The following is a 10,307-nucleotide window of genomic DNA, read 5'->3' as shown; positions in this document are numbered from 1 at the left end:
CTCTCTCTCTCTCTCTCTCTCTCTCTCTCTCTCTCTCTCTCTCCCCTGATTTTCCTCCTTCTCTCTCTCTTCTTCTCTCTTACCCTTGTCTTTCTCTCCCTTGAGTCTCCCTCTCCTGCTTCTCTCTTTCCCCCTCTTCTCTCTCCACTGATTCTTTCCTCTTTCTCTCTCTCCCCTTCTCTTACCCTTGCCTCTCTCCTCTGCCTTTTTCTCCCTCTTCTGCTTCTCTCTCCTCTGCCTCCTTCTCCTTTCTCTCCCCTCATCCTCTCTACTCCTCCTCTGTCCCTTTTCTCTTTCCCTCTTGTCTCTCTTCCCTGCCTCTTTCTCTCTCCTGATTCTCTTCCCCTTCTCTCTCCCCTGCCTGTTCCTCTCCTCTCTCCCCTTCTTCTCTTACCTTTGTCTCTCCGCCCTTTTCTCTCTCCCCCTCCTCTATCTCTCCTTTCTCTTTCCCCTTCTCTCTACCACTCCTCTCTCCCCCTTGATTCTTTCTTTCCTCCTTCTTTCCCCTAACTCACTCCCCCTTCTCTTTCTTCCCCTCCTCTCTCCCATCTCTCTCTTTCCATCCCCCTCCCCCATCATACATCCAGGATGTCAGAAGCACTTCTGATTCCCAAGCTGACCCTCTGTAGCCATTAAACCACACTGCTTGTCTTGCTTTCACATACCACCCTCAATTCAAAACCAGATTCCCAACCCTTCCACCCTTTTGGGTCCATTTAACAATGCACCTGACATTCCTAAATGGTATTGAAATCCAGTGATTTAATTTTAACATGCCTTTTTTTCCCCATAGTCTTGTTCAGTTTTCATTCTTTTCATACATAGTATTTTTAATTATGGGGAAAACATACATCACAGATGTTTTGGTTGAAGTAAAGACCTTTTTAATGTGTGGAGCTAAGGACCTTTGATCTGATAAGATTCAGCTTTGCTGCCATTTTTTTATTACAGAACAATTATGTGCTAGATCCAATAAAATCAGTAACAATATTAGGAACTTTTTCTGCACACAATATTCTGTCATTTGAAAATAGGTGAGCACAAAAACAAGTTAGTTAGCCTCCCAGGCTTTAACGAGGCAGCTAGTATAGTGGAAGAGTACTGAATTGGGAGGACTGGGGACCCAGATTGAAATGCAGTCTCTGCCAATTTACTAGCTGTGTGACCTTGGGCAAGTCACTGAACCTCGGTGGGCCTCAGTTTCCTCATCTGTAAAATGAGGGGGTTGGACCAGATGGCCTCTAAAATCTCTTCCAACCCTCAATCCATGATGCTATGTGTCTTTTGATTTTTTTATCATCAGAGGATTGTTTGAAGGATGTTTACGTCAGAGAAGTTAAGATTTGGGTGAAGGAGGGATTAGTCGCATGCCACTTGGCCCCAGGGGAACTAGAAGCATTGACTGGTGACTGGAGAGGCAGACTTGAGTCTGATGTAAGGAAGATTTTCCTGACAGAGTTCATCCAAAGTAGAAAGGGCTATCCCGGGAGGTAGTGAGTTCCCCTTTCCTGGAGGGCTTCAAGAGAAGGCTAGCCATCCCAATTGAGGGGATTCTGCCACTGGAATACGTGGGAACTGGTGGCCTCTGAGGCCCCTTCCAGCCTCAAGATGCTTTGAGGCTGTCTGATGGCTTTCTGTTTTTTCAGGCTTTTGTGAGGCTATGTAATGACTTTCTTTTATTTTTTTAAAAGGCTTTTGTGAGGCTATCCACCGCCTTTCTTTTTTGTTTAAGGCTTTTGTGATTCTATATAATAACTTTTTTTAAAGCTTCATATTTTGGCCCCTTAGGACATTTAAACATCTCATTAGTTCCAAATATAGTAAGTAGAATAGATGTTAAAACTATTTTATTTAGGATTATGTATTTAATAAAGAATAATAGAGCATCTAGTTTGCCTGGGTATTAGAGCCGCTTGACGCACACGCTATTCGCAAAAGCTTAGAAAAACAGTTTTGTCCCTACTTCTAGTGATGAGGGGCCCTCTATTGGGGCTCGAGCCCCCAAGTTTCCCTTCCTTCCCCATCCCCATAATAGCAGTGGCTGGTGCTTTTCCTCTTAGTCATCCTCATTGGCGACTTGCCTTCCCAGACTTCACCTTCCTGCTGAAGCAGGCTACCCCCTCCCTTTCCTTGAACCCAGGACCAGCTGAGGATTCACAGACATCGCAGGTCAACTCCAAGGAGGAGTCGCTTCCCCAAGGGCCCCAGGAGCCCAGGAGCTACCCTCGAGGTGACAGTTAGATCTACAAGGCCCTGAAAGCTTATGACCTTTCCAGTAAGTGAGGAGAGAGCCAGAGGAAGGAGGGGGGAATGTGAAGACCATTAAGTGACTGGAGTCTGGGAGGTGAACCAGCTGTGCAGGTGGAGTACACCAAGGCCAGGGGGAGTCCAGGTTACCAGAAAACAATTTTTGCATACACACATGGCTATCTAGAGATGTGGCAGGGGGAGGGTGCGCATAGCTTGCAAGGAGTTTGAGAGAGTGAATTCTGGTTCTTTTCATCCAATTCTAAGAAGAAGAATAATCACTCCCATTTCTATGGAGTCTAGAGGCTTACAAAAGCATTTTCTTCACCACAAGCATGAGACCCCTAATATAAGTATTATCTCCATTTTAGAGACTGGGAAAACTGAGACTCAGAGAGAGAAAGGACAGTGAAATGAAACTGTATTGGCTCACGCAATAATGCCTTAGATGCTCAATCTCCCCATCTCCCTAACCCAAAATTAAATCAGATGACCTTTTTAGCCAAAGATTGGCTTATAAGGGTAGAAACTTAACTCTGCCCCCTTAATTCATCCCAAAATGCTGTCTATACAATTATAAAAGTCATCTCTAGCTGACCAAGAGATTCATTTAAATGACTGGACTTCTTTTTTTTCTAATGCTGGATTTGGAGTCAAAGGCCCTGGGTCCCAATCTCACCTCTACTAAGGTCAGCCCTGTGACCTTGGGCAGGTCATTTCTTTTCTCTGGGCCTCGGTTTCTTCATCTGAGATAAGGGGGTTGGGCGAGATGATATCTCAAATCTTTCTAGCTCTATTATTTTCTAATCCAGTAATTTATCTGGATTTGCCAAAAATCTCTTGGAAATGTTTAAAGTGCCCCTTCACTTGATGTAGAAACATTATGGTAATTAGTGACAAAAAGCAAAATTCTCAGTGATTCTTAGGATGAAGCAAAGATGGCGCTAATACTACTATAGTTAAGACTCAGTAGCCTTCCACCCCCCCCAACAAATGAATATTTTGAGATGAAAAATATCAAGAAATATTTCCCCTCATACTTAGGTTGTTGTTGGGTTATTTTTTTTCTGCTTTGAAATAGCAGCCCTGCTGCCAAGAGGGAATACTCCAGCAAAATGTGTTTTCTTCCTTATTTGAGCAAAGGCTTGAAGGATCCTCTTCTGCAGCTTACCACTTGCTGAGATGGGGGAGGGGAGAGCTAATCACTGACTCGAAGCCCCCTCCCCCTCCACCGGGAAGGCTTTCCATTTGAGCCTGGGGCTGCTTGCTGGACAGGTGAGGGGCTCCGGATCTCAGGCTGGCCACCTGTTTCTTTCAGATGGGTCTATCAAAAATCACTGGCTTTCCAAATTGCTGCAGATAATACCTGCCTCCTCCCTCCCCCTGCCACCTTTTAGGATCACAGGGTCAAGAGGAGACTATACCCCAGGAAATATGGCAATTTTTCAAGTCATTTAAGGTTTGCTCAGTCCATTGATTACTGAACATCTCTCGTTCTAGAAGGTTGAGGCCAACGGCATAGCTTAGGATTGGGGCTTTACTGTTTCTATACAGGAGAGGCAGCGTGATACAGAATGGCAAAGACTTGGAGGCCAAAAAAAAACCTGGGTTCAAATACTGCCTCCCAATCTCACTTCCATCACTTGCTAGCTGTATGTATATCCTTAAGCATGTCAGCTGCTTTGCCTCTGAGCCTGTTTGCTCTTGTGTAGACTAAGGGTACCACCTGTAGCACCTCTTTCCCTGAGGTGTTTGTGAGGCCCAACATAGCTAATGTATTATAAGGCGCTTTGCAAACCTTAACACTATATAAATGTGAAATATTATTACTATTGCTGTTACTATTACTATTATTATTGTTATTATTATAAGTGTTCTTTGACAATGAAGGTGCTAAATATTAGAATTTGTGTCCGTGTAGCTAGTCGCTTTCTTCTATGGACAGCGTATACACATCTTGCAAGGAGAGCTCCTGGAAGAGGGGAGGGTTCAATCATTTCTCAATTTCTGGAGTAGAACAGCTCAGTTGTTTTTTTTAAAAATGTGTACAGAACAGAGTACAAGGGGTTTCAAGTAAGGCTAAGGGGTCAGTGTCATTTGAAGGCTATTTCCAAGGTTTACTTTTAAACGACTGGCCGAATATGGAGGTGAAAGCCCATTCTAACACAACTGGTTATCAACATGAGCTAACAGTGTCGATGGAAGGCCTAGCCGGCATTGTCCACAGCACAATGGGCACTTGTCATCCACCACCCCCTCCCATTGACTGCACAACAAAATGGACAGCCAAGTTCAATCCTTCTGTCCTGGGAGGGGCCTCTTGGGGGCACCTGACCAGTAGACAACTTGGCACTGCCTAGGCCCAGTCAACATCTGTCCATCTAGCACCTGACCAACACAGAGATGTGTCCAAAGTAAAGCTTGTCCAATCAAGCCTAGCTTTCGGAATACTGGAAACAATTGGGCATTACAAATCATGATAGCTCAACAAATTCCCCAAGAATTCACTTTCTTAAACTTGCCTTTTATCACTGGTAATTCTTGAAAAACCATTCCCTTCACAACCTCCCCCCAACCCACCACTCTTACCCCTATCACTGAAACATGCACTGGTCCAACTGGCATGAATTGGGTCACTGAATTCTGGTAAGGATGCCAACCAGATGTTTGGAATTTATTACCTTATGTTAATATTTCTCCCACCTGTAATGGAAGGGGGGGAGTTCTATGAGACCTAAAGTGCTCCCTTATCCCCTGAAAAATTATACAAGCCTTTTAACTCTGCCCTTCTTCTCCCTACCCCAAGTAGCACACAAGCCCTCTGGCTCTGCCCTGCACCAATGGCATGCACCTCAGTTTCTCTAGACTATTGCACTTACACTTATACACACACACACACACACACACACACACACACAGAGGCATAATGTGAGGTGAATGGGGAGGTCCTACAATTCAGGGTGGACATGGCTGGCCTCTAGATCACTTGCATCACACAAGAAAAAAAGAGAATTCGATGATTTTTGCTACTGCTAGGTTTAAAAGAAAAAACCGACTTCTATCTCCACTGAGTCCTCCTCAATTTAAAAACCTGGGTTTAGAACCAAATTCCACATGAGGCTCTCCGAGCCAGCAAACAACAGACATTTATGCTCTTTACTACATGGATTTTTCATTTCTTTTTTTGGGGGGTAATTTTTAAATATGTTAAAAATATGTTTGTAATAGAAGTGCCTTTTCACAAAATTCAGTCCAACTCTAGGGACAAGGCTCCCAAAGGCACACAGTATATCTCAACGGCACAAATTGGGCAGTCCTACCTTCCTTCTACCAAAAGAAATCCCTTTACACCCAAATCACCTTCCTCCATTTCTTGAGCACCGAGGCCAAGTCCAGAGTGCTTTTCACTATGCCATGCTGCCCACTTTGCCGTTTTGCCTAGCTAAGTTGGCCTGATAGGCAGGGGTACTCTGTCAAAGAGCAGTAGGCTTGCTTTAATTGAATAAAAGGTTTTCAGCACACTTTTCTTGGACAGAGAATGGAATCCTGCTTGAAGAATGTATTTAAAGTAGATTAAGTAATGCTTATATATTTAAATATACTATTACACTATCTTTGCTGTTTTCTTCTGTAAACTCAATAAAGTCTAATTTCAAATCTCAGTTGAAGTGGCTGAGACTTTCATTTTGACTGCATTTGAAAAACAGATGCACAACATATAGCACACTTCCATAATGGGTATGCCTGATCGGCACTGCTTCAGAGGGCAAAGTAAAGGAAAATTTCTCCAAAAAAGGTGCCCTAACCTCTCTTTTAATTCAATTAGGAGGGCAGCTCCTAGGATAAAGTCCTCCCTCCCTCTCATAGCTGGAACAAGCACCTTGATCTAATGAGTCTAGTGGGAATCTGGCCAGTACCCAACATTATGGGCCATATCAGCTCCACCCAATCTACCCCACCCCCAGAACCCATCTCCCCACTCACATCTCCTTGGGTTTCAGAGAGCTAAGAAAGGGAAGGTCCATGGGCCAAAGGTGGGAAAATGGGCTGGGAATGAGTATAACCAAGGGACTGCTTCTGCTTACTTTAGTAAGTAAGTAAATAGTCAGTGGGCCCCAAAGGCCCCTATGAGGCCAGGAGTCATTACAGAAGACAAGCATGGGGTTGGGAGAGCCTCAGTCAGTTTTCTGCTCTACTTGTAAAATGGGATGTCCAAATATCTGGATTAGGTTGATGGCTCCAAGTTTTGTAGACATTTTTAACAGCTGGAAAGGCATCATATAGGCTAACCTATAGTCTATAATAGACCAACCTGAAGCATGAAATCCCTGCCACATTCCTGAAAGAGGCCAAATGAAGGCCTCTGGTCATGGTATACTCACTATGCATTGAGAAATAAGCCCATTCTGTTTTCTTAGATATCTAGTATTCTACCTTTAGAGGGATGTGTATGTACCTAGGTGCAGTCCCTCAAAGTCGAAAAATAAACCAATGTTTCCTGTAAAAGTATTATTTAGGGAAAAGTCAAAACATAATAATCTTGAAAATGACCTCAATCTTTCTGTTGGGGGGGGAGGTGTAGGGGGGGCATGACAGCCAAGTGTCCTGATTAAACACAGAAATATAAGCATGTCCACTCACTCCTAGTTACTTACACAAGTTAAACCTACAGTTTCCCCAAATCCACAAGAAGAGTGACCAGTAACCAAATACAAACACAGGCCAGGCCCTGAAGCTAGAGGTATGCAGTTTTATTGAATGACCAAGACAGCACAGCAGTGTTTGCTATTTCATCAATTCTAACATCTTGCTAAACAAATGGAATCCCCAAGCTATAAAGGGCTGGAAATAAAAAAAAAGTGAGGTCAATTTCACATTTGACATAAGGATTACTAGCTCGTCATTCTGATGGAAGCAGCCAATTGTGCTGAACAAAAAGGGCTGGGGGTGGGGGGCAACAGGAACAGGGGGAAACCAGTGAAGCTACAATACCAGTGGCCTCAGTTAGTTTGGAAAGAAACTGACTTTCAGCCACCTCTACTGTTTTAAATTAAACTCTTTCAGTGCAAAATTGTTTCAAGAAAATACCAAGTACAAACCTGCATCCCCCAAAGGCATTTTTTCCCCTCTAAGAGTGGTGTTTTATGCCACATAAACTATTCATCTCTGAGGTCTCCAAATAAGGTTTCCTCACTAAAGAGTTAACATTTCTTTAAGAACTCAACAGCAAGGACGATTGGAAAGATCTCTCAGCGACTTTTCAATCCACCTTCAGGACACTATAAATCTTGCTAACAAACCAGAAGCAGGCAAAAAATCCAATGGTCCCTGCAATGAGATGAAAAATATCCTGGTTAACTAGCAATTCTTACAAATCATGATTGTTTTCCTGAAAACATAAAACATGGCAATTTCTAAGAGGGCTGCTGATGCCCAAAAGCTCACGACTTATACACTAGAGAATGACAATTTCAGGAAATCCCATGAGTGGTACAGTGGACAGAGCTCCGGGCTGGGAATCAGGAAGACTTGATTTCAAATCCAGACTCATTAACTAATTAGCTGTGTGACCTTGGGCAAGTCACTTCATCTCTGTTGCCTCATCTATAAAATGGGGTTAATAACAGCACTTACCTCCCAGGGTTGTAGTGACCATCAAATAGGGTAATAATTATAAAGTGCTTAGCACAGTGCCTGGCACATAGTAGGTGCTATATAAATGAAACTACTATTATTATTCTAGAAGACAGCAAAATCTTGGGCCATAAATTAAAACAGACCAACAATGGAGCTTCTCTGAAGCACTTCTCCATCCCCCAGCCCCTCTCCATGGAGGCAGACCTCCTTTAACACAGGATCTTTGACTTGACTAGCTCTCAAAAGCTAGGGGCAAGTGACTTTCCCAGGGTATCCCAGCCAGCACATGGAAGAAGCAGGATTTCACTTCCCTAAGGTTCAGCTGCCCCTCATCAAAGAAAGATCCTTATTGAAGAAGTCGAAATGATCATTTCTAAATCTCCCATTTAACCCTAAATAGCAAGTGGCCAAGTTTCAGATGGATGCTGCCCTCTTTAATTAAGGAATTGGGAAGGGGTGCAAGGCTGATGAATCCCAATTAGTTTAAACAGATCCAAATAGCCATATAAACATTTATAAGGACTAACAAAAGGATCAACTGGACCCAAGTTCAAATCCTCCAGCAGCCACTTCTGTACCTGGGTGATTTTGGTGAAGCTTCCATGGGCCTCATTTTACTCATCTATAAAATAGGTGACTGGACTAGATGGTTTCTAAGGTCCCTTCCAACTCTTGTATCTTCCATGGTTCCCCATGCCAGGAATTCCCTTTCCTTCCATTCCTCTCCTCCATCCCTGAAACCCTACCTATCCTTTAAGGCCCAGCTGAACTGCCACCCCCTCCATGCAGCCATCCTTGATTGCCCCCAAAGAGCTCTATCTCTCTCATATAAGCTTAAATTTCTTCATACTTCCTTGTTTCACCTAAATGAAATACCCATTAGAAAAAAAAGTATATTATATTGTATAGAGATAGACAAACAGACAGACAGATAGATAGATAGATATAGATAGATACATAGATACATAGATGGATAGACATTTGCTTGTTGGGGGTTTTGGGGAGGCAACTGGGGTTAAGTGACTTTTGGAGGTTGAATCTGAACCCAGGTCCTCCTGACTCCGGGGCCAGTGCATTAGAATATATTTATGCCATTATCTTATCTACCTATGAGACCATTAATATTTGTGAATGAATGGTCAGATCAAAGGGTTTGGGCCCTTAATAACCCCTCCCACTCTAGCCTGTTCAATAAGCAGTCCGTGCTCATGCCCTCAAGGACAACTATCCCATCTGGTAGGGGTAAAAAGGAGATATGTCCACAAAATGGCTTGGGTCCGAGTAGAAAGTGTAGGATCCTACCCCCGCAGAAGCCTGGAAGGCTTCCAATGGAGGAGAATGGTCTTTAGCAGGCTGGCCCTGTGAGGGCAGACAGGATGAGACAAAGCAGAGAGGGGGGTGTGAGCAGAACAAGGCAAGGCAAAGCATGTCTGGAAGCAGAGCCTGTTTTCATTTCAAATAACAACTTCCCTTCAATGTTGCAATTTAAAAACCTCACAAGATAGGGGGGTGACACCAAACAAGGATGTACACAAGCTCCCATACGTTATCTCATCTGAGCCTCAGTTAACAGACAGCTCCGTGAGTTATGGGATGGATCACCCCATTTTAGAGAGGAGGAACACAGAGGCCCAGAGATTTCGTTAAAAACAACTTGCCCAAGGGCACAATTCTGGCAGAGCTCACGATATGCCATGCAATCTCTGTCTCTGTGCTGGCCACATAGTTTCCAGGCAGATTAGCTTCATTTTCCCAGTTCTCATCCACTCCTCAGATTCTACACAGAATTGAACCAGAAGAGGCCAATGCAGAAAGGCATTATGAAGCTGGGCTCTTTTGAGGGATTGTCACTGTGCGTACCTAACAAGTCATGTGAGCACACAGAAGCACTGAATTTACTTCTCAACCAGAAAGAGCAAGCTGGCCATTAGGCCAAACTCCCCGACTGACAATCATTGTGAACAGGCCGGCAGTATCTAAGGTGTCTCCAATTGAAGTAAATCCTTGACAATCTTTAAGCATGCAGGCCATAACACACACTACTGTCAGATTCTGCAAGCGTCCTCTGATTTCTTATGGCCGTGAAATAGCACAATGGGACAAATTATTTTGACGTCTTTTCTTAAAACTCAAGGCTTCAATGAGTCGCAAATAAAATCTTATGACCACCACAAATCACAGCCATGTGCTAGTCCAGTCTAGGCATTAACCACAAGTGTTTCATGGGAATCTCACTCAAAGCAAAATTCTCATCAAATTATATAGGTTATCACCGTGAAACAAAGGCATGTGTTTGACTTACAACAGGAGCTGAATCCATTGTTATAATTTAATACCTAATGTATTAATTTTTAAAAAGGATAAATTCTTAACTTTAAAAATAAGGATTGAATGGATTTTATTTTTTATCTCCAAACACTCTA

At 43.3% G+C, this 10,307-nt stretch overlaps 1 protein-coding gene across 1 annotated transcript in view; it reads right to left on the bottom strand.

The window, feature by feature from the left end:
- Positions 1 to 6,983: 6,983 nt before the first annotated feature.
- LOC138150707 (transmembrane 9 superfamily member 2-like) overlaps positions 6,984 to 10,307 on the bottom strand; it is a 77,941-nt gene continuing 74,617 nt past the window's right edge. Inside the window, exon 17 of the mRNA XM_069074158.1 lies at positions 6,984 to 7,575. Within this exon, the coding sequence (XP_068930259.1) occupies positions 7,508 to 7,575 (68 nt within the window). The 3' untranslated portion in view covers positions 6,984 to 7,507. The remainder of the gene's footprint in view (positions 7,576 to 10,307) is intronic.

Source organism: Petaurus breviceps, unplaced genomic scaffold (assembly GCF_028583685.1).
Source record: "Petaurus breviceps papuanus isolate PSGF00001 unplaced genomic scaffold, PetGlider_PUasm1.0 90881, whole genome shotgun sequence".
Taxonomy (NCBI): Eukaryota; Metazoa; Chordata; class Mammalia; order Diprotodontia; family Petauridae; genus Petaurus; species Petaurus breviceps.
Note: the sequence above shows the minus strand (reverse complement) of the source record. Positions and strands in the feature narration are given on the sequence as shown.